General features: G+C 60.3%; 2 protein-coding genes and 1 long non-coding RNA gene across 4 annotated transcripts; 2 read left to right on the top strand and 1 right to left on the bottom strand.

Annotated features, from left to right (window-relative positions):
* Window positions 1–11,313, top strand: ANKRD33 (ankyrin repeat domain 33). Its single transcript, XM_062202487.1, is given in 4 exon segments — window positions 1–130; window positions 228–368; window positions 1,218–1,909; window positions 11,146–11,313. Coding segments are annotated over 4 exon segments (1,122 nt in total). The 5' UTR covers window positions 1–9.
* Window positions 10,998–24,939, top strand: ACVRL1 (activin A receptor like type 1). 2 transcript variants are annotated; one of them, XM_062203637.1, is made up of 11 exons: window positions 10,998–11,309; window positions 14,927–15,045; window positions 16,741–16,809; window positions 17,196–17,447; window positions 17,604–17,812; window positions 17,943–18,042; window positions 18,338–18,484; window positions 18,670–18,945; window positions 19,220–19,417; window positions 22,786–22,916; window positions 23,907–24,939. In XM_062203637.1, the coding sequence occupies exons 3-11, from the start codon at window positions 16,746–16,748 to the stop codon at window positions 24,039–24,041; spliced, it is 1,512 nt and encodes a 503-aa protein (XP_062059621.1). In that variant the 5' UTR covers window positions 10,998–11,309; window positions 14,927–15,045; window positions 16,741–16,745; the 3' UTR covers window positions 24,042–24,939. The 2 variants fall into 2 exon arrangements, with proteins under 2 accessions (XP_062059621.1, XP_062059622.1); XM_062203638.1 differs by lacking the exon at window positions 10,998–11,309 and having other exon boundaries at window positions 14,753–15,045.
* On the bottom strand, window positions 13,443–16,746 carry LOC133768787 (uncharacterized). Its single transcript, XR_009867077.1, has 3 exons — window positions 15,744–16,746; window positions 15,526–15,635; window positions 13,443–14,176 (listed from the first exon to the last, which is right to left on the bottom strand). It is a non-coding gene; the product is annotated as an uncharacterized LOC133768787 (long non-coding RNA).

Below are 24,939 nucleotides of genomic sequence, written 5' to 3'. Positions count from 1 at the left end.
ACAGGCCTCATGGTCGCCTGCTGTCGCGGCTTCAGGGACGTTGTGGTCTTGCTCAGCCGCTGTCCTTTCCTCGACGTGAACCAACAGGACAATGGAGGGGACACAGCCCTCATGCTGGCAGCCCAAGCAGGTGCGAGGCTGCTGGTCCCCCGCCCTCCCCCCCATGCTCTGCTGCTTCGTGGGGAGGAGGGCAGGTGTGGAGCTTCATCTCCCTGGGCGCCCTGCAGGCCACGTGTCTCTGCTAAGCCTTTTGCTCAACTACTACGCCGGCCTGGACCTGGAGCGCCGCGACCAGCGGGGGCTCACGGCGCTGATGAAAGCCGCCATGCGCGACCGCGCCGAGTGTGTGGCCGCCCTCCTCATGGCAGGTGCGTGGCCTCAGCCCCTCCCACCAGCTTCCTGCACCCAGCCAGCCAGTGAGCCTTGAAAGGGGTGAGGGGGTGAGGATCAATCCAGGCCAACTTCCTGGAGGAGAGGCACACGCTGCCAGCTTCTCTCAGTCAACTCAGTCTGGCTGTCGATGGCTCAGCAGATGGAGCAGGCAGAAAAGACAGCCTGGGAGGATAACAGAGACCAGCAGGGAAAACACAATCAGGCGCTGGCTTCTGGCCCTGGCCTTGCCCCTTCTGGGTGACCCCTGGCCAGACGGCCTCCCACTCTGAGCCTCGCCTGTAGGCTGAGGGTGCTCTAAGACAGGTTTCCAGCGAACAGGCTGATGCGTGCGGTGGCGTGGGGGGTCCTCGTTCTTCCCCAAGGTGGGGCTCACCCTGGTGGGATTCCAGCCTCTGGCTTTCCCCTTCCCCACCCTAGCAGGCTGGGTTTGGCATGAGGAGGGAAGGACCCCACAGCCATTCCTTTGTCTCAGAGTGAGGGCTCCTCCCCTATGCATGCTGCAGGATCCCAAGGGAGTGGAGATGCAGGGAGGAAGGAGAGGGAACCAGCAGAGCTCCCCTCCCCACCCCCAGCCCCAGCCCCCAGCCCCGCAGGTGCAGCCTGGGCCTCTGCTCCCTCTGCTCCCTCTGCTCCCACCTGGGAGCCTGCCACTGAATTTCTTCCCCTCTGCGGCTCAGCCTGTTGGGCTCTTAAACGGCAGGTTGCAATACCACTATTCACCAGTAGGGGACGCTGTGTCTGAGGAGTTAACCCAACTCCATCCTGCGTTGGAAGAATCCACCCCTTGTCCAACCCTCACATCATCCTGTGTGGCCCCCTCCCAGGTGCTGATCTGACAGCGGTGGATCCAGTGCGGGGCAAGACGGCCCTGGAGTTGGCAGTGCTCACCGACAGCTTCGCTGTGGTGCAGAGGATCCGACAGCTGCTGCGGCGGCCCCGGCTGGAGCAGCTCAGCGAGCACTACCGGCCCGAGTGGCCACCCTTGCCTGAGCTGGTAGCACAGGCCAAGGCGCGGGCTGCCCCAACCTTCCTAGAGCGGCTACAGGCCAGCTTGACCTTCTCCTTCCCCCAGGATCCTCAAGAGGGGGGCGTCCTGGACCACCTTGTCACCATAACCACCAGCCTAGCCAGCCCCTTCCTCACCACTGCCTGCCACACCCTGTGCCCTGACAACCCACCTGCAGTGGGCACCCGAGGCAAATCCGTGCCGGAGTTGCTCGGGACTGCCCCGCCCCCACCCCCTGCTCCCCAGCCCCCCCAGGTCGTCCCTGGCCCCCGGGTCTTTGTCCCCTACCAGAGCCCCCAGGGCATGCTCCCTCAGTGGCTACAGTGGAGGGACAGTAGCAGCCCCAGGTCCCAAGTGCCCAAGATCCTTCTCTCCAAGGCACCGCCATCTTTCAGCCTGTGCCTGCCGAAGCCCAGCTCTTCAGGGCATCATAGGCTGGCCCTCCCTGTCTGGCACTACCAGGAGCTCCGGATGGAGAGGAAGAGGCAGGAGGAGAAAGAGGCCAAGTAGGCACAGATGCAGGGGAGGGTGGGTGGGTCACCTCCACCTCGGTGAATCTGCTCTCAAGTCTGTAGGGTGCGAAGCGTGGAACAGCAAGCATGCCACGTAGCCATGCGTCTAAGTACAGTTTTCACCAAGCTGAACGTCTCATCACTCTATATGGAGCACAAGGGTTCATTCGGCTTGATTGAAACAGCGGATGAGATCAAAGGCAGAAAGGGGAAAAGAGGTGTTGAGAGTGGTGGAGTTTTACAAAGTTAGGTGTAGAAAGCTAACTTCCTCCCCGGTAAGCAGAACGTATGGTTTTAATTGTTTTATCAGACAAAAATAATTGCTGTCAATCAGTCACCCGCAGGTTAGCCCCTTGCTAATAGCATGTCAAAGTTATCCTCAGCGACTCGTGGGTGTTCGTAGCCCCCCGAGAGCTAAAGTATCTTGGGTGGGTGTTCAGCCTGGAGGTTAAGCCAATCACGTCCCAGCTCGGCATTTTCGGGGTTTGATAGCTGGCCCCAGCTTCCTGCGAATGCACACCCTGGAGGCTGCGGGGGTGGCTCAGGTCACTGTAACCCTTGTGGGAGACCTACGCTGAGTTCCCGGCTCCCATTTCAGCCTCTGCCCCAGCCGTTACAGGCATCTGGGGGTGACCCAGCAAAGAGGAAGCTGTCTCGGTCTCTCTCTGTTTCTCCAATAATTAATAAACAACAACAAAAAAGCTTTCAAGATAAATACACTTGTTTGTAAGTCACGAGGATAATGTTAAGTCAGTACCCGCTTATGAAGTGCTTACTGCACAGTTACACACTGGACCCCTGGCCCCTAAAACCCCGCAGCTGTCATGTTGGAGGACAGCAGGCACAGAGCAGATAACAGCCCGGGTCCCACAGATGCAAAAAGGACAGAGGTCAAGATTGAGCCAGAGGCGGTGACTGCGGGGGCTCCCTGACATTCGGCCACCACCCCTCCCCCTCCACTCCCGCCTTCCCTGCGGGAGAATTGAGCAGCCAACCTGGGGAGGGAGAAAAACTCTTCACCAAGTATCTTTTCTGTCCTTTTGATGGAAAAAAAAAAAAAAGAAAGAAACAGGATTATTTTAGAACCGTTTTAGATTTGCAGAAAAGCTGTGAAATAGTACACAGAGCGCCCCCACACCCCGCAGCCAGCTTTCTCTGCTATTAATGCGGATATAGATCATTTGTTACAACTGGGAAGCCAATGCCCATGCCTCACAATTAGGATTAACAAAGCTTGCACTGTGTTCAGATTTCCCTCGGTTCCTCCCGATGTCCTCTTTCCACATCCAGGCTACCTCATCTGCTCTCTTCGCAGAGCGTTGTGACTTTTTAAAATCATGCCATATCACTTTTTTTTTTAATTAAAAATAAATCTGGGTCGGTATAGTGGTGCAACGGGTTAAGCCGTCACTTGCGATGCCCACATCTGGTACTGGAGTGCTGGTTCCAGTCCCAGCTGCTCTGCCTCTGATCCAGCTCCCTGCTAACGCACCCAGGAAAGCAGCAGACGATGGTCCAAGTGCTTGGGCTCCTGCCATCCACGTGAGAGACCCAGATAGAGTTCCTGGCTCCTGGTTCTGATCTGGCCCAGCCCAACTATTGCAGCCATTTGGGAAGTGAAGCAGTAGATGGAAGATTTCTCTCTCTCTCTCTCTCTCTCTCTTGAAAATGACCACTAGCGTTAGACAGCGTGGGATTTCTATGCCGGGCTTTGACAGCAACCAAGCTGGGCCAGAACAGGCTTGGGGCTGGCCCTGCCTTCCCCACCTGTATTAGCCTGAATGAGGCACTTCAGTTTCTCTTGCGTGAGCCTGCACATCTGTCCAATGGAGAGAGGTGGGGTTTTCGGAGGAACCCAGTAGACAGCCGAAAGGAAGGGTTCTGCAAACAGCCAACCTGCTCCTGAGAGGTGTGGTCTTCAGGCAGGGCCCCTGCCCTCCAAGGCTCTCCCCTCCCTGCCCAGGGCTGAGAGCCCAGCACACCACGCCAGCCTGGGCACCACGTCACAGACAGCCCACGACACCTGTGCTCCTGCCAGTGAGATGCTGTGGCCTGGGAGGCGGCCGTGACCTTGGGCAAGGGGGATCACATTTCTGAGCCTCCCAGCGGTCACCTGGAGAACTGGGCGGGGGGGCTACCATGGGGCTGCTGGCCCTACGCTGGGCTCGCTCACACCCTTCTCTTATTCCCTGTCTTCCAATGGTGCAATTAGGGAAACTGAGGCTGTGAACGTTGGGCCTCACGTTCAGCTGGCGAGCGGCAAAGTGGCACCAGGAGACCCCGGAGCCCGAGTTGGTTCCACCATAGCATACGGCCTCCGCCTACAATTCCCACCTCAGAGCTGGGACCGGGAGGGGAGGGGGACCTGGGGTTCCCCCGTCTGGCTCTGTCCCAGCTTGGTTGGTGCTGGAGCAGGAAGCTGAGTGGACAGGAAGGCCTGGGCCAGCAGAGGGAGCCCCTCCTCCTTGGAGAAGACCTACCCTCCCAACCCTAGCAGTCCCCGGGGTAGCTGCAGACCCAGGCTGTCCCTCGGGGCCAGTTCCCTCCCAGCCCCTAAGCCTTCAGAGGGGCCTGGGTGGGCTCCGCTGTGCTCTCGGTCTCGCAGTCGACCTCTCCTCTGCTCCCAGCCACCCCAGCTCTCCAGTTCCTGAGGCTTCCAGGCAGGGGCCCCATCAGCAGAGGCCGAGCAGCCCGTGATAGGACCCCGGGCCACAGGGAAGGCGCCTGCTGCAGCATTCAGAATCTGGTAGACTCGGGTTTCAATCCTGGCTCTGCCTCTCCCAGCCTCTGCTCCTCACTGGCTACAACACAAGCTACTGGGGTGGCGGCAGAGGGGTGGTTGCTAGTATGGGGGAGTGGCACTGTGGCAGAACAGGTAAAGCTGTCACCTGCAGTGCCGGCATCCCATAGGGGTGCTGGTTTGAGTCCCGGCTGCTCCACTTCTGATCCAGCTCCCTGCTAATGGCCTGGGAAAGCAGCAGAAGATGGCCCAAGTGCTTGGGCCCCTGCTACCCAGGTGGGAGACCTGGGTGGAGTTCCAGACTCCTGGCTTTGGCCTGGTCCAGTGCTGGCTGTTGTGACCATCTGGGGAGTCAATGTCTCGATGAAGAGCAGTGTGTGAGGCCCACTCAGTAAGCGCAGCCTGTGTGCTACTGGGCTCGAAGCAGCAGCAGGGAGAACATAACTGAGAGGCAGCTCTCTGGAGGAGGTGGGTGGGCATTCCCTGGGCTCCCCAGCCCACACTTGCTCATCTTGCACCTGCCACCCAGGCCCACTCCCAGCCCGCACCCCATCACTGCCAAGCTGACCTGGGGTGCATGGGCCCACCCTCACCTGAGGCACAGGCCGGGCCTCCAGAGGGGATGCAGGGTTGGCCATCCTAAGCCACGCCAGGATGTCAGTGGGGCCCCGCTGACTCCCAGGCCGGCAGCCACCATGTCTGTGTGTCACCCCACCTCTGAGAATGGCCTGCGATGACTCACTCTGAAGACCCGAGTGCAGGTTCTGCCTTCATCAGATGCCCCCTCCTCCTCTTCTTGGAGCTCCCTGGATCTGGGTGTGGCAAGGGTTCTTGATGACTTTCAGCCATGCCCAGGGACCCTCCTGCTGGATCAGGAGACAAGGGAATTCATGTGTGTATATGCTTGTATGTGTGTGTGTGTGTGTGTGTGATGAGGCCAGGAGGCCAGGCGAGGGCTCATCAGGCTGAGTCCCCTCCCGCCCACACTGGGGCATCCGCACAGGGTCCCCTTCTCCGCCAGTCGCTTTTCCCATAGGGTTGAACCCTAACGTGCCTCCTGGCACACCAGGCCCAGGCCGCTGCCCCTGTCCGTTGCCTAGCCGGTCCTCTCCAGGCCCCTTCCTCTGCCAGAATTCAGCTGCCCATCTTGCTAGGGCTCACACACAGGCTGAATACCAATAGTTGTTCAAATTATTCATTCATTTGTTTTCATTGATGCATTTGAAAGAGAGACAGACAGATCTTCCATCTGCTGGTTCATTCCCGCAAATGCCTGTAACAGCCAGGGCTGGGCCAGGCTAAAACCAGGAGCCCAGGATGCCATCTCTGTCTCCCGTGTGGATGGCAGGGATCCAGGTACTGGAACCATCACCTGCTGCCTCCCGGCTGCGCATCAGTAGGAAGCTGGGATCAGCGCCCAAGCCAGGTGCTCTGACGCATGTGTGTCTCACCCTCTGTCCCACCCAGCGGCCCCTGCAGAGGCACAGAGCTGCTCTCTCCACCTCTGCTTGTTCCCTGTGGAGAGGAGGACTGGTAGGTGCGCCCCCGGCCCTGCCTCTAACACCGCGGGGACACAGGCCATGAATGTCACTGGCACCCACACTGCCCGGAGCACACAGAGGGCCACACCGGCGAAAACACACACTCACACACTTGGCCACAAGTACACACAAAACACACAGACTCACCGATGGTGCAAAAAAATAAAGGTGGTGCCCCCTCCCTCCCCCACCTCCACCCCTACAGCCCAAGGGTCCAGGCCCCTCCTCTCTGCCCTGGGTGTTTTGCCTCCATTGCCTACACAGCCTGTGTGTGTTGGGGGGATCGGAATTTCAGGGTCTAGCGGACCACATGGGGGGGGGAGCGGAGGGAGGCCCAAGCCCCGCCCTCTCGCCTGGGCATGCGCCTTAACTGCAAAGAGCTGTGGCCACCCTGAGGCTGAAAGGGGAGAGGTGAGCAGTCCAGCCCGAATTCCTTCTTTATGCCTCTTTACGTCAAACCTGCCTCAGACGCCCCCGGGCCCCCATCTGCTGTACCCACGCCCGGGCAAGGGGCAGAGATGTGCCCGAGGACTCTAAGTCCCAGGCGCAGCGGGCCTGGGAGGGGCAGGGCCTGGGCACGGATGCTGGAGGGGGCGGGAACGGGGCAGAGTTTGTGGCATTTCCCCTGCAGCTGGGAACAAAGGCAGATTCCTGAGTCCAGCGTGAGCAATCCGGTCCCACCCACCCGAGTGGCCCCGAGCTGAAGGAAATCCTTGCTGGCCTCTGGCCTCGCGCAGCCACTCGGCCACTCTCCCAAACAAGTTTTCTCCCAGGCAGCACCGGCACTCACTTTTAAGTCCTGGAGGCCCCCTCCCGTCCAAACGCCCAGGGCGCCCTGCTGGGGATGTTCACTGTAACCCCTCGGAAGCACCTAGAAGCCTGCCAGGCCCCCACCCTCTTTGCCAGCCCGTCCTGCCCTCCCTCACCCAAGCTCAGACCCTGCCCCTCATTGGGTGAGGGAGCCTCCATGCCTCCTCTGCCCGCCCAGACACCCAGCAAGGCCCTCAGGAACGAGATCTTGTCTTCCCCACCCCCATCAGAATTGCAGCTCCAGGGATGGGCGGGCGTGTGGCACCGAAGTTAAGTCACCAGTTGGGACTCCCACATCTATGTCAGAGTGCGTGGTTCCAGTCCCGGCCACTCCGTTTCTGAGCCAGCCAGTTTCCTGCTGGTGCGCACCCCTGGGAGCAACAGGTGTTGGCTCAAGTGCTTGGGCCCCTGCCACCCATGTGGGAGACCTGGAGGAAGCTCCTGGCTCCTGGCTTCGGATCGACGCAGCTCTGGCCGTTGCAGGCAACTGGGGAGTGAACCAGCAAATGGAAGACCTCTCTCTCTCTCTCTCTCTCTCTCTGCCTCTCCTTCTCTCTGTAACTCTGACTTTCAAATAAATAAATCTTTAAAAATAAATTATTTTCTTGTAAACTCATAATAAGTATAGCACCCATGTATATGGCACCTACTATATGCATTTACACACTGACCCTCCTCAAGTCCTGATGATGTAATCTTTGAGGACATTTTGGGAACTGTCCAGACAGATCCTCTGTCCATCTGTCTCTGCCTCTCAATTAATAAAAATAAAATAGAGAGTACAGCTGGAGAAGGAACCCCCCATGGGGACGGTAACTGAACCTCACAGCACAGGTGCTCCAAGCCCCGCCCCTTCTGCTGATTTCCTCTCCCCAGCAGTGAGGTGGGGCTGGTGGGCACGGGTTCGAGGCTCTGGGAGACACGCAGGGCAGGCAATCCTGAGCTGCCGGGCTGGGCGGGGCCTCTGCAGACTCGAAACCTCACGCCCACCCAGCCCTCTGGCTTCGAGTGGGCAGCGGCTCACCTCCAGAACCTCCTGCCGGATGCACCCTCTCCCCAGCCCCCTACAAGAGCGTCCACACTTGGATGAGTCATCTTGAAGGCCTGGGCAGCGAGCGGACGACGCCATCCAGAAGGGCAGGAGAGGAAGAGGAAGAGAGCTTGGCGGCTGGGCGTCTGGGAACCCGGCTGCCAGCTTCGTCCGGACGTGCTGGGAAGAGCACCCTTTTCACCTGACTCACAGCGGCAGGGCCCAGGAAGACTGCAGATGGCTGGGAGGGGTCTTGGGGATCAGCCGGTGCCAACTCGGTGTGCGGGGGGGGAGACACTGAGCCCCATGCTGCCTCATGCCCTGAGCCGAAGACTTCTAGAAAGTTCGTTCCTCTCCCTCTTCCTTCAGGTAAAGCTCACACTCTGGAAGACTCTGCCATGTGTGGAACAGATGGGATTTACCGGCCTCGGTCCACGACCCCCTTTATTCTTCCTGCACAACTCTCGCCCCTTGGGTACCCTGCACCACCATGTTCCTGTCTCTTGGGTTTGAATCATCTCTTCCACGCCTAACCTGAGTCTCTCATGCTGCAACATCAGCGGAGCCAAGCCCAGCGCACAGGCCCCTCCCCTGTTTTTCCTGCCTCCTCCGCCTGGTGCAGAACGGGCGGGCTACCTAATTTGTAGGGCCCAGAGCAAGGTGGAGATGCAGAGCCCTTTGTTCAACGGAAAGAGTGGAGTGTTACCAAGCATGGGACCCTCTGTGTGTGCATGGGTTGTACACCCATGGTGCAAGGGTGAAGCTTGAACTTAGTGCCCATAGCTTCTCCTAGGAGATCAAAGTGAGCAGCTGGTGCTGTGGCATAGTGGGTGAAGCCGCCGCCTGCAGTGCCAGCATCCCATATGGGTGCCAGTTCGAGTCCCAGCTTCTCCTCTTCCGATCCCGCTCACTGCTGATGGCCTGGGAAGGCAGTGGAAGATGGCCCAAGAGCTTGGGACCCTGCCACCCATATGGGAGACCCAGAGGGAGTTCCTGGCTCCTGGCTTCCGCCTGGCCTCAGCCTAGCCATTGTGGCAACCTAGGGAGTGAACCAGCAGAAAGAAGATCTCTCTCTCTCTCGCTCGCTCTCTCTCTCTTTCTGTCTCTTTCTCTCTCTGCAACTTTGTCTCTCAAATAAATAATCTCTATAGGTCAAGGTGTCCATCCCCCTGCCGTCCCTGCAGGCTGCACGTCACATGCCTTCCAACAGTGGGAGTCTCCTCCGGTCTACTCCACACCCAGTTCCCATGACCTCCAGGCCTCTGCTTCAGGCCGTGCCGAGAAATCCTTCTGAGCATCTAAATTCTCATCTGAGTCCTTGGGGCCTGTTTCCTCTCGTTCTGGCCTGGCTGAAAATGGCAAACAGCTGGTCCCTGGGAGCCGTCGGTTCTCAGAGACTTGGCCACGGTCCGTAATTCCTTCTCCCAGTTCTCTCTGGGCTGAGGCTCCAGTGCTGTCTCCAAGTCTTTGTCCCTCCTCTGATCCCTTCCCCACTACCCTCAGATCCTCTGGGACCTTTGCAAGCCACCAGGCTCACCAGACAGCCCCCAGAGAGTTTCAGTCCAGGGCCAGAGGGCTCGGCGCTCTGTGGAGGAGAGGGAGACTCCAGCATGGATGACTGGCCCCCACTTACCACCGGGTCCTCTCTCCTGCTCCCCAGTGCCCAGCCGGTGTCCTGGCAGCTCTGGTCTGTCCCCGTGTGCGTCTCAGACTCAATGCCTGCTGGGGCGGGGGTGGGGAGGGAGAGCCTCCGCTCCCTCCCCCCAGGATGGAGATCTGTGCGGTGGGGCGGATGGGGGGAGGGAGGAGAGGAGGTGTGAAAGATGGCCACAGGCCCCGCTCGCAGGCCTCCGGCTCATACAGTGCCCAAGCTGCCGCTATAATCTGGGAGAGCAGATACCGTAATCCCATACTACTTCCTTATTGGCTGCAGGACACGGCTCGGTCCTGACACTGAAATTGGGGTGTGCCGGCCCTTCTGGGAATTCACTGAAGCAGCTGCGGGAGGAAGTGAGTGAGGTCAGTCACTGGCTGTCTGAGCCTCTGACCATTGTCTCCCCCAGCCTCTGTTCCCGGCAGTGGGTGGGGGTCCCTGCCCCTCCTGCAGAATCCTGGCTTCCCACCTCCTCCCCAGCTGCTTCATTCATGAACTTAATTAGCAAACTCCTCCTCACCGGCCCAGCCAGCCAGCATCTGCTATGTGCTAAAGTTAAGCTCCACTTCCTTCCATTCCCCCAGCCCCATGGGGCTGGCACTCTGCAGCACGCCCATTTAGCGGATTGGGCCAGGAGCGATGTTGCTAGCCTGAGATCACACAGTCCTGCCTCCAGGATGTCACAAGCTGGAGCAACAATAGAGGTGTGGGGGGTCGGGGGTAGGAGTGGGGGCCTTGCCCCCTGGCCTGGAAGCCATCTGCCCCCCTCCCCAGCTGCCTTGTCTCAGCAGGATTTCCAGGGAAGCACCCTCTGGCTCCATCTGATAGGATGGGGGCCTGCCTGGAGGAGGCAGGTCCATGGAGGCACCCAGCTCTCCCTGCATTCTGGACACCCTGGGGTAGAGAGCTGGGGTGCCCAGAGGGGCTCAGGCCACCCTCATCAGGTAACCCAGAGTCACCCACCTGGGCCTGCTTGTCCCTGGGCTGGGGCAAGTGGACACTGGGAGGAGCCCAAGGGAGGAATCCCAGGCACTGGGGAGTCCCCAAGGGCAGAGCCAAAACGTCCGGACCCCATTTTTTGCCCTGACAGGTGACTGACCCTCCTTCTCCTCCCTCCCCTCCGAGGCCCCCTCAGCTGCTAGGAGCGGCCTCATCTCGGCTCTAGCCCCCACGGCTCTGGGCCAGGCGCCCTCAAGACCCCCGCGGGCCAAGACCCGCCCCCCTTGGGCGGGCGGATGTGGGAGACTGGGCTGGGGCTTCCCTGGGGAGTGAGGGGCAGCTGTGCTGGGGTCCCAGCGGCCGCGGAGGAGGGCGGGCCCTGCAGCCCCGCAAGGGGCCAGCGGGCGGCCTGGCGGCGAGCTGGGCAATAGGAAACGGTTTATTAGGAGGGAGTGGTGGAGCCGGGCCAGGCAGGAAGACGCTGGAATAAGAAACATTTTTGCTCCAGCCCCCTTCCCAGTCCTGGGAGGCCGCCGCGCCAGCCGCGCCGAGCAGAGCCCGAACCGATCCCAGCCCCGTCCGGGGCGGCGCCCAGACCCCGGCCGCAGTCCCGTTCTCGTCGTCGCGCGTCCGCGGCCGCCGTCCGGGAGGGGACGCGGTCCGCTGCGCCCCGCAGGCCCAGAGGTGAGTGGAGGTCGGCGGGCGGGACCGGGTGCGGACGGCCTGACCCCCGCCGCAGGGGGCCCTTCCTCTGGGCGGGTCCCCGAGGCCTCTGGGGAGGTCCTGGCAGGGCCCGTGCTGGAGCGCACGGTGGCCCTCGCCGCTGTCTGCGCGGCGGGTCTGCCCATGACCCACCTGGGCTGGGACGCGGGAAACTTTGCTGCCACCAGGCTGATGGGAGGGCACTCCCAGAGCGCCTCTGTTCTACCCGCCCCCGTGAATGGGTCTTTCCTGGCCCGCGGAGGCGCCATCACACGCCCCTCCGGGCCACCTGGGGGCCAGGGGCCACTTCAGCACGGTGGAGCCCCCACTCGGAGCCCACCCGTCCCAGGCCCTCCGTGCTGGAAGGGTCTGCCGCTGCGGAGACTCCATCCCGCAAAACCCACCCTGACCCTGCCTGGGCACCCTGGCCACAGCCTCCCACCAAGGACCCAGGCCGGAGGGACCCCAGTTTCAGTCAGCCCCACCTCCTCTTCTGTCTAGACAGCAGCTGGCACCCCATGTGTGGGTAAGGTCCCAGCTTTCTGACCCCACACTGCCCCAGTTGTCCTCCAGCTCCTTGGATTGTTAGAAATAGCCAGCATTTGGCCGGCGCCGTGGCTTAACAGGCTAATCCTCCACCTTGTGGCGTCGGCACACCGGGTTCTAGTCCCGGTCGGGGCACCGGATTCTGTCCCGGTTGCCCCTCTTCCAGTCCAGCTCTCTGCTATGGCCAGGGAGTGCAGAGGAGGATGGCCCAAGTGCTTGGGCCCTGCACCCGCGTGGGAGACCAGGAGAAGCACTTGGCTCCTGGCTTCAGATCAGCGAGATGCGCCGGCCGCAGGGGCCTTTGGAGGGTGAACCAACGGAAAAAGGAAGACCTTTCTCTCTGTCTCTCTCTCTCACTATCCACTCCGCCTGTCAAAGAAAAAAAAAATAGCCAGCATTTATTGAGTACTTACTGTATACCCGCCGAGATACGTTTTTTTCCTGTCTTTATTTTATTTATTTATTTTTGACAGGCAGAGTGGACAGTGAGAGAGAGAGAGACAGAGAGAAAGGTCTTCCTTTTGCCGTTGGGTCACCCTCCAATGGCTGCCGCAGCTGGCGCGCTGCGGCCGGTGCACCGTGCTGATCCAATGGCAGGAGCCAGGTGCTTCTCCTGGTCTCCCATGGGGTGTAGGGCCAAAGCACTTGGGCCATCCTCCACTGCACTCCGTGGCTACAGCAGAGAGCTGGCCTGGAAGAGGGGCAACCGGGACAGAATCCGGTGCCCCGACTGGGACTAGAACCCGGTTTGCCTGCGCTGCAAGGCGGAGGATTAGCCTAGTGAGCCGCGGCGCCGGCCACTTTTTTTCCTGTCTTGTAATGCTGGCCACAGATAGCATAAAATGGGTGATTCTGACCATGCTACCTAAATCAACAAACGCATACTCGAATAGCTGGTCTGCAGGTTCACTGGTGGTGTCCATAGGGTTTGGGTAGCATTCATTATGTGCTTACTGTATACCACTTAGTATTTTGCTGAACAGTTTCACTACATCATCCCTATAAAATAAGTGCTAATATTATTCCCATTTTGCCTACAAGGGGAAGCCTGGGCCTCAGAAGCTTGTGTCATTGGCCCCAGATCTCGTAGCTCTGAGTGGCAGAGGCAGGATTTGAACTCGAGTCCACGTGATCCAGACCATGCGGGACCACTGCGCCATGCGGGAGTCGCCTCTAGCTGTGGTTTCAGGCACCCAGGGTTGACTGCAGTCTGGAAGCATTAGATGGAAACTTCTAGAAAGAAACAATTCATACGTTGTAAACCGTACATTGATCTGAATAGTGTAATGAAATGTTGCATTGTCCCACTCTGTTCCTCCTGGGACACGGGATACGAATCGTGTTTTTGTCCCACGTGTCCACGCCGTGTACACTGTCCACCAGTGGTCACTTGCGGGCTGTCTTGGTTGCCAGACTGGCTGTATGGCGGTGCTCCTGTTCAAGTAACCAGCATTTTACCCAGCAGTGCCGGAGCAGTGATACTGGCAATTTGGATATGCCAAAGAGCGGCCTTTTGGTGCTGCTTTTAAGTGAAAAGGTGGAATTAATACTTCGATTACCATTGTTTTATTTTATTATTAGTTGTTACGGCTCATCTCTCAGTGTACGCGTTTGTAAGTCAGACTTCATCAGGGGTAATGAGACAGGTTCCAGGTGTCTGCGGGTGTGTGTGTGTGTGTGTGTGTCCAGGAACCCCGTCCCCTGGGAGAAGGCAGGCTGCTGCGGCTAGGACATCCAGGCTTGCTCCGGAGGGGCTGAGGGGATGATGCAGTGACCCCTGAGGGCAGCCTTATGTGAGCAGCCGAGTCCAGGCAAGACCCGCTGCGGGGCAGGGGCAGGCAAGACAGATGTGTTTGACACAGTACTTCCGCAGCCTCAGGGCAGTCACAGCTGTGATGAGCTGCTGCTGATACAGCGGCTGCGCTGCAGGGAAAGAGACTGACAGGCGTCTCCCAGTTACCCCCCTACTTTGCTTCTACCCACAGCAGAACAGATAATGTCTGTCTCGGTGTGTAAACAAACCCAAGTCCACCTGCTGATGAGGATGGCAGGGGCCAATGTGTCTGCCAAGGCCCGTGCCATCCGGTCTTTCCCCGCCTAACTCAAGCGCTTAGAGGTTTAGCAGCGACAGACTCAAGTGCCCGAGCCTCAGTTTCCCCATTGAGTGGCTGTGAGATTTAATGGAGATAAACCATTAAGGTTTAGCCCTGGGGCCAGTGTTGTTGGTACAGCCAGCATCCTGAATACGTAGTGTTGGTTTGAGCCCTGGATGCTCCACTCCCATCTGCTTCCTGCTAATGCACCTGTGAAGACAACAGAAGATGGCCCAAGTGCTAGGACCCCAGCCTCCTATGTGGGAGACCTGGGTGGAGTTCCAGGCTCCTGGCTTTAGTCTGGCCCAGCCTTGGTTGTTGCAGCCATTTGTAGAGTGAGTCAACAACCTCTCTCTCTCTCTCTCTCTCTCTCTCTCTCTCTCCCTCTCTCTCTCCCACACACACACCCCATTACTCTGCCTTTCAAATAAATAAATACATCTCTAAAGTTCAGGAATTAGCACATAATTAGTACTCACAGGAGGCTAACCATTATTATTTCATAGGGTTAAGTTCATGTTTGCAGTGAGCCGAGCAGCTGTGGTTTCTGGCCAACAGCAGTGATGCTTCTATCAGCAGGACTGTTTTGCTAAGAAACAAAAGGCTCCCGCTCTGCTCCAGGAGAGTATGCTGCAGTCAGCTTGCAGGGCAACTGGTCAGAGCTCAGCACGCTCCTGCACTTAACCTTCCGGGTCGGAGCTGGACGCATCGCTGGCTTTCCTCCACCCCATTCCCGGGAGTAGACTGTACTAGGACTGTGCAAATGCTGGGGGCGTCCCTGCAAGGTAGGGGGTCCCTGCCCCACCCAAACCGCTGGCCTCAGGTTTAGCCGGGGTCACCCTTTCTCTTGGGTGGGAATGAGAGTCCCCTCTCTGTGTGTCCCCGGGCACCAAGAAATGAAAGCCCAGGAACCTGTCTTGATGTTGTGGAGAACACATCTCTCATTCCCCGGTGGGGTAGGGGGGGCGTTTTTAAAATGCAGGTTTCCTGCCAGTCCCAGAATCTGGAGTGAGAGCGAGACTGGAGAGCGTGCGTTTCCCACCAAGCACCGCAGGGGATTCTGCTTCCAAGTAAAGGAGGTGAGAATGGACTGGGGTTGTCAGAGGAGTGGCTTTCACTCCCTGCCAGCCTCATACCCCCTCTCCTTAGCTGCTTTCTGGGCAAGCCAGGGCTGCCAAGGAGTGGTTCCTGCTGGGATCCCCAGTGGGCTCGGGCCGTCTCTCCGTCAGCTGCCGGCCCCATTGCAGAGTGCTTGCCTGAGTCGTCACTGGCTGCCGGGCGGGGCAGGAGGGCCGAGGTCAGGCGGAGGCTGGGGGCACAGCTGCAGCAGCCCCGGGTTCCATTTCCTTCCCGAGCTCGGGCCTCTGGGGCAGAGGAAGCGCCGGCAGGAAGGCCGGAGCTGCCACCAGGCAGAGAGGCCCACGAAGCTGCTCGCCCAGCCATCCTGCACTCCCAGCCTCAGCATCTTGGCTGCATCCTCAGACCACGTGGCCTCATGCCCAGTCCTCACCAAGCCAGGCCAAAGGCCAACCCCGCCTCCCTCGCGGTTGCCGCCCTACCTGGCCCCAGACCGACGCTGGCACACTCTGTACCCTTCAGGAAGTCCTGGGCGCCGTCTGACCACGATGCTTCTTGCTGCAGCCTGAGCCCCCGCTTTCTGCGTCTGACCCTTTGGGAGACGAAAAGCAGGGTTGCTTCTGAAGTGGCGGCCGGTGGGGGACAGGGGCTGGGGACTGTCCCAGACCAGAATTGCTCCTGGTAAACACTCTCTACCAACCGGCTGGAGCAGTTCGGCCAGCCCTGGCCAGCCGCAGACAGTCATGCATTGGGCGTCTCGGTGTGTTTCACTTCCCTCGTGTCACCGGTCCTCCTCCACCCTTTGCAGGACAGTTCCGGGGACAGGAGGGGCCCAGGGAACAGCGCAGAGTTGGCACCAGTCACTCCTGGGGTGGGGGAGCAGAGCAGAGAGGTTTCTTTTTGCCTGGTGTGAGCCAGCGCCAAACGGGGGCACCGGGGGCCGGGTAGGGCAGCCACTACTGGGGCAAGAGAGAGAGTGGAAGGCGTGTGGGCGCCTGGAGCTGTTCCCGAGAGCCCTGTGACCCTGGACAAGTCTCCTGCCCTGTCTGAGCCTTACTCCCCACCCCCTCACACCTGCTCTACATCACGGGGCTGGATTCTGTGGTTTCCAGCTCCCAGAACTCCGTCTCCAGACCCCACACTGGCTGCCGGCTGCCCCAATTCCCTGCCCTGCGTGACTCCTTGCCTGTTCTATCCAGACCCCAATCTAAACAATCTTGATTCCTGTTCCCTGGCGTGGCGGGACCCTGAATAGCAGGAAGTGAAGCTAGGAGTCTGTTTATGTTCCAGGCAGCCAGGGGTGGGGGGCTGGAGGTGGACCGGGGCACTGGGAAAAGGGTGGGCAGGGGTGAAAGCCAGGAGGGGGGTGGGTGAGGAGCAGAAGATGAGGGGCATCTGCTGTGCCTTCCATGCCAGCCCAGCCCTCAGCAGCCGGGGACTGGAGCCAGGGTTCCCCTAAGCTCTCAGTGACTGAAACATGGGCTCTCCACCCTTCACCCCTAACAGGATGGTTTCCATGGGGAAGTGAGCCAGAACTTCCCCTGTAGGCCCCGCCCCCCAAGCAGACACAGGGAGTAGGGAGGTGGCCTCCGTGCCTTCCCCCCAAAAATACACCCAGTGATTTCCTCTGGCTGGGAGGGAGCCGTAGTCCGCAGCTGTCACATTTTGCCAGTCTCCCTGTCTCTCTCCTGTCCCAGCGACCATGGCCTTGAACCCCCCCAGGAGCGGTTTTCTGATGCTGCTGATGACCTTGGGCCTCACCCAGGGTGAGTGTCTGGGGAGCAGGCAGGGAATGGGGCCCTGGGTGGCTCAGCTGCTGCTCAGGCTGAATTTGAAAGGCTGGGAAGAAGGGAGGCCCCGGAGCCTGGGCTGGAGGCTGAAGACAGCGGGGCTCAAGCCAAGCTCTCTGCCCTGGTCTTCCTCTGTTCTCCCCTTGAGTCCAAAGCTTGATCGCAGTCTGGGGTGCAGGGGTGGGGGCGTCTCCCAGGCCGGGAGAGCCTCAGAGCTGGGGCTGAGGGCCCTGAGAGCTGGGAGGGGAGGTTGGGATCTCGGAGGCTCCGAGGATGGAGTTCAGGCCCCAAGGTCCCGAGCTTGTTTGAGGGGTTGGACGATGGGACAGGAATGGTGGCTGAGCCTCCCGTGTGTCTCCCAGGTGACCCTGGGCGGCCCTTGCGAGGCCCGCTGCTGACCTGCACGTGTGAGAACCCCCACTGCAGAGGGCCCACGTGCCAGGGGGCCTGGTGCACAGTCGTGCTGGTACGGGAGGAGGGCAGACGCCCCCAGGAGCACCGCGGCTGTGGGAGCCTGCACCCGGAGCTCTGCAGGGGGCGCCCCACCGACTTCGTCAGCCACTACTGCTGCTACAGCCCCCACTGCAACCACAACGTGTCCCTGGTGCTTGAGGGTAGGTCTGCGGGAGGGCCCCCTGTCTGTCTCTGCCCGCCCTGCTTTCTTCCCGTGCTCTGGCCAGGGAGGGGTGGAGGCGAGGCAGAGTGGGCTACCGCAGGTGGGGGGGGGGGCGGGAAGGGGGACGCTGGGCCTCAATGTCCCCCTCTCCCAGCCACCCAAACCCCTCCGGAGCACCCAGCCGATGGCCAGTTGCCTCTGATCCTGGGCCCCGTGATGGCCTTGCTGGTCCTGCTGGCTCTGGGCGCCCTGGGCCTGTGGCGCATGCGGCGGAGGCAGGAGAAGCAGCGGGGTCTGTACAGCGACCTGGGCGAGTCCAGCCTCATCCTGAAGACATCCGAGCAAGGGGACAGCATGCTGGGGGTATGGGCATGGGGGGGGCGGGGGGCTGAGAGGACGCTGGGACCCAGGGCGGGGGGCGGGCAATGACTCCCAGAGAAGGGGGCTGCTGCTGGGGGTGGGCGGCCTCTCAGTGGTCCCTTGGTGCCCCCAGGACCTTGTGGACAGCAATTGCACCACGGGCAGTGGCTCGGGGCTCCCCTTCCTGGTGCAGAGGACAGTGGCACGGCAGGTGGCCCTGGTGGAGTGTGTGGGTGAGTTGGGAGAGGGTTTCCATGAGCCTGGAGGGGTGAGGCCCCGGGCAGGCAGGGTGGGGCCGGGCCTGGGTCAGGTTGAGATTGTGCTGGGCAGGGGAGTGGCTTGGAGAGGGGCCAGGACCTGGTGCTTCTGTGGGTGCAGGGGTGGAACGAGAGGCAGCTAGGGGTGGCCTGCAGCCGGGACTGGGTCTGGATGCAGTGTGGCGGGGATGTCACCAGTGTAGCAGCCAAGCTGAGGGGCTCTGAGTGCTCGGGGTGTGAAACTCGTCCTCTCCTCCGGCTGCCGCGTCAGGGAAGGGCCGCTACGGAGAGGTGTGGCGGGGCTTGTGGCACGGTGAGAGTGTGGCCGTGAAGATCTTCTCCTCGAGGGACGAGCAGTCCTGGTTCCGGGAGACAGAGATCTACAACACGGTGCTGCTGAGACACGACAACATCCTAGGCAAGGGAGACCGTCGGCCCCCTGCACCTGCCCACCCTCACCTAACCCCCAGATCCCCTTCAGCTCCCACCTCCACCCCAGCCCCTGCTTTGCCCTGACCCCACCCATGCCCTGTCCTGGCCCCCCCGACCTTGATCTTGACCCCCCCTTGACCTTGACCTCCCCCTCGACCTTGACCCCCACAGGCTTCATCGCCTCGGACATGACCTCCCGCAACTCGAGCACGCAGCTGTGGCTCATCACACACTACCACGAGCACGGCTCGCTCTACGACTTCCTACAGAGACAGACGCTGGAGCCCCAGCTGGCCCTGAGGCTGGCGGTGTCCGCGGCCTGCGGCCTGGCGCACCTACACGTGGAGATCTTCGGCACACAGGGCAAACCGGCCATCGCCCACCGCGACCTCAAGAGCCGCAATGTGTTGGTTAAGAGCAACTTGCAGTGCTGCATCGCGGACCTGGGTGAGCAGTCGGGGCTGGGGCTGGGGCTCCAGTTCTCATCTTGCTCCATTCCCAGCCTCGGGGCTCTGCTCCGGGAAGTGGGCACAATAGAGCCTCAGATGACAAACTGTGGCGGCTCCTGCCCTGTGTCCAGACCCAGCTCAAGGTGGGCATCCATTTGCCTGCCTGTCGATACATCACTGTGACTCTCCCACCCAAATATGGCCTGCAGCCCTGGACCCCCCAACTCCAGGGACCATGTGGGCCCTGTGAGTGACAGGCCTGGTACCCGCAGGTCTGGCTGTGATGCACTCCCAGGGTAGCGATTACCTGGACATCGGCCACAATCCCAGGGTGGGCACCAAGCGGTACATGGCGCCGGAGGTGCTGGAGGAGAAGATACGCACCGACTGCTTCGAGTCCTACAAGTGGACGGACGTCTGGGCCTTTGGCTTGGTGCTGTGGGAGATCGCCCGGCGGACCATTGTCAATGGTAAGGGCCCGCCTGGCGCAGTGTCGGGGGAGGGCGGCGGGCAGGTGCAGCCGGGGGCGCTCTCCTGGTGTTGCCTCAGTGCCGCTCAGGCAGTGAGGTCCGGCAGAGCCTATGAGTCTGTGATTCTGGTTCTAAAATCCCGGGTGTGTGATAATAACAAATATGAATAGCAAGCTAACATTTATGGAGCTTAAATTGCACCAGATGCCTTGCTATAAGTGCTACAGGTATTCGCGTGTCTTCCTCCTCCTGTGTTGGCAGGGAGGTGGTTACGGCTTTGTGGTTAAGAGTGGGCTTGGGAGCACACTGCCTGGGTCCTGAGTGCGCTGTGATGGACGGTGGGCAGGCAACTTAGCCTGTCTGTGTTTCACTTTCCTCACTTGAGAAATGAGACTTAAAAGCAGCTTCTGGTTTTTGAGGTAATCCAAATACTCAGAGCAGTGCTTAGAGGCAAATATCCATGGCCATTATTGCTGTAGCAGGATAAGTGCTGGACATAGTATTATGCCCATCTGATGGACGAGCAGACTGAGGAACACAATTACAGCTGACTCCAGACAGCAGCAGGGTCTGAGAACAGGCAGTCTGACTCTGGGGCCAGCACTTTTTTTTTTTTTTTAGGTTTATTTATTTATCTGAAAGACGGAGTTACAGAGAGAGAGAGAATCTTCCCCCTGCTGGTTCACTCCCCAAATGTCTGCAATGACCAGGGCTGAGCCAGGCTGAAGCCAGGAGCCAGAAGCTTCTTCTGGGTCTCCCACATGGGTGCAGGGGCCCAAGCACTTGGGCCATCCTCCACTGCTTTCCCAGGAGCATTAGCAGGGAGCTGGATTGGAAGTGGAGCAGCCAGGATTTGAACCGGTGCCCATATGGGATGCCGACATTGCAGGCGGCGGCTTTACCCGCTACGCCACAGCACCAGGGGCCATTGCTCTTTATCACTGCGTCTCTGTGCCTCTCTGGCCCTTACTTTCCTCATCCACAGGAATGCAGGCTGTTATGGTGCCTGCTCCGCCTGCTTTCTGCTGCCTCTTTGTTCCTGTGGGTTGCTGCAGGGCCTCTCGATCTCTTGGGTATGGGCGCAGATGCAGGACCTGCCCTGGTGAACCCTGTGGTCGGTGCCTGCCCAGCTGTGGACTGGACGGAAGATGGGGGACGGGGGTCGTCTGGGGCTGGTGCATCCAAGGTGAAGGCTGTGGGCGGCCTGGCAGACTGGGGACGATCCTAAGGACACAAGCGGAGCCCTGTACTGGCGCACATCTGCCCATGCTGGCCACCAACCCCTCCTGGAGACCCTGATTCGGGGGCTCAGTTCCTCCAGACTCAGGGCACGACCTGCCCAGCGTGGGCTGTGGTCAGCAGGAGGGAGCACCTGGAAGAAGCCAAGCCCCACCTCCCCTCCCCCCAGCAGGCTGCAGGCAGGAGGGGAGGGCTGGGTCGGAGGCTGTGTGCAGGCTCTGGGCTGGCAGGGAAGAGCTGTCAGCGCGCATTATAAACACTGTAATCTGGTGTCAGCCCCGGCTCTGATTAAAGGCTCATTAGACACGCTCAGGCCTCCGGGCAGCGCTGATTAGGGCTCGGGCTGCGAGGGGCCGGCCTGGAAGCCAGCCACGGGGGCAAGCAGCTGGCCAAGGCCCTCCTGAGGTTGTGGCCTGCGTGGCCCCGGGGCCCCCGGCCTCAGGCTGGGAAGCAAGATGGGTTGGGGGGCACCACGGTCAGAAAACTGTCACCGAGGACTGCGCACTGGGGGTGACATGGGAGGGAGCGCTGCTGGCGCGTGGCTCAGCGGAGGGCGTGCTGGCCCTGGGGCTGGGGGATGCTCTTTGGACCTATTGGCATGTGACACGGCTGTTAAGTGGCCACTTGGGACACCCACGTCCCGTACTGGGCTGCTTGGGTTTGAGTCCCAGCCCCGCTCGCAAACCCAGCCTCCTGCTAGCGTGTGCCTTGAGAGACAGCAGCAATGGCTCAAGTGGTCGGGTCCCTGCCATCCACACAGGAGGCCTGGATGGACTTCTGGGCTCCTGCTTCAGCCCAGCCCAGCCCCAGTGGTTGCAGGCATCCAACCATTTTTAGTTATTTTTTGTGCTTGATCCAGTCCTCATCCAGCAGTCCACCAGCCGGGGGGGGGGGGGAGGTTGGGGGGGTGTCAGGAGTATGGGCATTGCTGTCAGACTCTGGCTGTGTCTGTTACCACCTGTTCATCTTAGGTTGCTCAACTGCCTCGGTCTTACTTTTTTGGTGTGTCAGATGGAGCTGATAGCGTGACATTGACCGTGCGAGGATTTAACGGAGAGCACCCAGGACAGGGCCAGGCACCCAGGAAGTGCTCAGTAAACAACACCAGGTGCTATTAGGACCAGGCACTTGTGGTGGTCCAGGTCTGCAGGCAGGGCCCAGGGCCTGCGTAGCTGTGAAAAGACTGGAGGGGCTGGTGTTGGGGCCCAGTGGCTTCAGCTGGCCACCTCTCACGCCGGCATCTTGTACGGGCAATGAATGGTTCAAGTCCCGGCTGCTCCACTTCTGATGCAGCTCCCTGCTACTGCACCTGGGAAAGCAGCGGAGGATGGCCCAAGCGCTTGGGCTCCTGCCACCTACGTGGCAACCTTGGATGGAGTTCCAGTCCTGGCTGTTGTGGCCATTTGGGGAGTGAACCAGTAGATGGAAGATTCTCTCTCTCTCTCTCTCTCTTAAAGATTTATTTATTTGAAAGGAAGAGTTACAGAGAGGCAGAAAGAGAGGTCTTCCATCCACTGGTTCACTCCCCAGATGGTCACAATGGCTGGAGCTGCACTGATCCAGAGCTAGGAGCCAGGAGCTTCTTCTGGTACAGGGGCCCAAGGACTTGGTCCATCTTCCACTGCTTTCCCAGGCCTTAGTAGAGAGCTGGATCAGAAGTGGAACAGCCAGGACTCGAACTGGCGCCCATATGGGATACACCATAGCCCCAGCCTGTCTCCCTCCTCCCATCCCTCCCTCCCCTCCTCCTCTGGCTCTGTACCTCTGCCTTTCAAATACATATTTTTCTTTTTTTAAAGACCGGATCAAGATCTGGCCTAGGAAGCTGATGAGAGTCTTTTGACTTTGCCGCCACTCCATTGTGTTCCCTAGGGCTCAGTATCAGTTTCTTCATCTGTGAAATGGGGGTCACAGCAGTAGGCGCCTCGTTGGGCTGCTGTGAGGACTAGGGATAACGACGGGAAGGCACCTGCGATGCCTGGCATATGGGAAGTGCGAAATGAACAGCAGAATGTATATCCGTTAATACACCTGTTACGGTCTCCGCACAGGGTGGAAGGTGGGCGAGGCAGCCCGCTGGGCCTCCTTGGGGTCCCGAGTGATGGCCCTTTCCACCCTCCGCCCCCCAGGCATCGTGGAGGACTACCGGCCGCCATTCTACGACGTGGTGCCCAATGACCCCAGCTTCGAGGACATGAAGAAGGTGGTGTGTGTGGACCAGCAGACTCCCACCATCCCCAACCGCCTGGCTGCAGACCCGGTGAGGCCTCTGCTGGGGTCGGGAGGGCGAGGGCTGGTGGTGGGCGGGGGTCCAGGTCCCAGGGACTTTGCGTCTGAGGTCTGCGTGCCCCGTGCATGTCTCCTGTGTGTCTCAGATGGAGAGGGAGCACCTCCCCGGAGGCTCCGCCCCCTCCCCCGGCCCGCGGGTTACCCTGGGATTTCCAGAAACTCAGAGGCTCTCAGCCCCATCTCCTGCCAGGGAATTTTGGTTGTTGTTTGCTTTTGTTTTTTCTCCAAACATCGCACATGCCTACATGAAGACACACACGCATGTATATAAACACAGACAGGCGTGCACATGCTCCTGGGCTGACACTCAGCCACACACAAGCACAAATCCGCCCCCTGCAATGGGCGCCTCCCCGGGGGGGGGGGGGTTGGGGGGGACAAAGCAGGCGTCTTTGCTCGCTCGCTCTGTAGCTCTGTCACCTCTCACAGTGCCCCGTGCACATTTACTGAGAGAATGAATGTATACGTGTGTGTCCTTACATGGAACAGGCGTGTGTACGTGTCTGCACAACACACGTCCCCACAAAAAGCCACGTGTGTGCCCCTTTGCACACGTACACGCTCTCAGGAAGCACAGGGGGCGCTGCTGGCATGTCCTAGCACCGCTGAGCTTCCTGGGATGGTTCCAACCCTGGACACAAGCATTTTGGGGCACTGCCTGCCACCCATGCTGCCACCGTCCACTGGGCCCATGTGATGGAGGTTTTGGCCTGCACTGGGGATCAGGCTGCACATGGGCTGCAGGGCCTGCTCTGCCTACCCCGCGGGTGTGGCCGAGGCGGGAGGTGGGGTAAGAGGCTCCTTCCACCCTCACGGGGGAAGGAGGGGTGCTGCTGCGGATCTGAGCCCCTCTCTTAGTCTTCCACGTTTTCTCTCTCTCTCTTCATCCTTACCTGGCTCCTGCCACCCTCCCTGCTCCCACGCCCCCCTCTCCCTGTCCTCTGCCTCCCCCCGGCCCCAGGTGCTGTCAGGAGTGGTACAGATGATGCGAGAGTGCTGGTACCCCAACCCCTCGGCCCGCCTCACCGCGCTGCGCATCAAGAAAACCCTGCAGAAGCTCAGCAACAGCCTGGAGAAGCCGAAAGCGATCCACTAGACTCGGGGCGGGCGCCGTCTCCCCTCTGCCTGCAGGCGTGGGGCCGGGAGGCCGTGGATGGTGGCCCGACCGGCTGGGTACAGGTGGCGTTGAAAGTGAGAGCTGGCGAGGGGCTCCCCCCTCTGTGGGGCAGCTGCGCCCCGCCCAGCTCGGGCCCCCAGCCCATCCAGCCAAAATTACAGCCGGGCTGAAATCCGATGCCCCGCCGTCTGGCCTGCTCTAAGCAGCCAGCTCCCTGACGCCAGGCAATGACGCCAGGCTCTCTTCCCACCCCTGTGCCAGTGGGGGGTACCCCCATCCCTCCCAAAGGACCGGAGCCAGGCGGCCAGGCCTGCACTTGTGGACCCCCTGCCTTTCCCACCCCAGGCACCACGGTGGCACAGGGGCCCTGTCCAGCTCTCTGCAGACACACGCCCCTGCCAGAGCCCAGACTCTGGCACAAGCCCCAGATACCCAGAGCCCGTGGGTTTGTCTCCGTGGGTTTTGAGCCCAGCTCCTGGCTCTCTGTCTCCCAGATAAGACCCTGGCTAGGCGAGAATGCCAGCTCTCCCAGGCAGCCGGGGCCAGCGCCCTACCCCTCCCACTCCCCACCACCCCATCCATGGTGACTTCTTAGGGCATTCAAAACCCCAGGGGTCCTGCTGAGGCAGTGGGAGGGCCAGTGGACAGGCATGGGTCAGAGGAGGGAGGCCCACAGCACCTGCAGGGGAACCAAGAGGACACCAGGGCCCACCCTGGCGGAGAGGCTGAGCTGGGAGTCCGGGGCCCAGGTCTCATCCTGGCCGCTTGCTCCACTGATTTTCTTTGAAATGTCAGTCTGTGTCTGAGTGGACGGTCATCAGTGTCATGTGCACCTTAGGCCCCAGTTCCTGGCTGTTGGACCTCAAGACAAGGGGGG

This window comes from Lepus europaeus, chromosome 10 (genome assembly GCF_033115175.1).
Source record: "Lepus europaeus isolate LE1 chromosome 10, mLepTim1.pri, whole genome shotgun sequence".
NCBI classification, from domain to species: domain Eukaryota; kingdom Metazoa; phylum Chordata; class Mammalia; order Lagomorpha; family Leporidae; genus Lepus; species Lepus europaeus.
Note: the sequence above shows the minus strand (reverse complement) of the source record. Positions and strands in the feature narration are given on the sequence as shown.

Excerpts from the sequence above, each read along its gene's own strand:
- ACVRL1 (XM_062203637.1), top strand. The coding sequence starts at position 16,746 with ATGGCCTTGAACCCCCCCAGGAGCGGTTTTCTGATGCTGCTGATGACC. Across the intron at positions 17,448-17,603 it reads CGTGTCCCTGGTGCTTGAGG|CCACCCAAACCCCTCCGGAG; the intron begins GTAGGTCTGCGG and ends CCCCTCTCCCAG. Across the intron at positions 18,946-19,219 it reads GTGCTGCATCGCGGACCTGG|GTCTGGCTGTGATGCACTCC; the intron begins GTGAGCAGTCGG and ends TGGTACCCGCAG.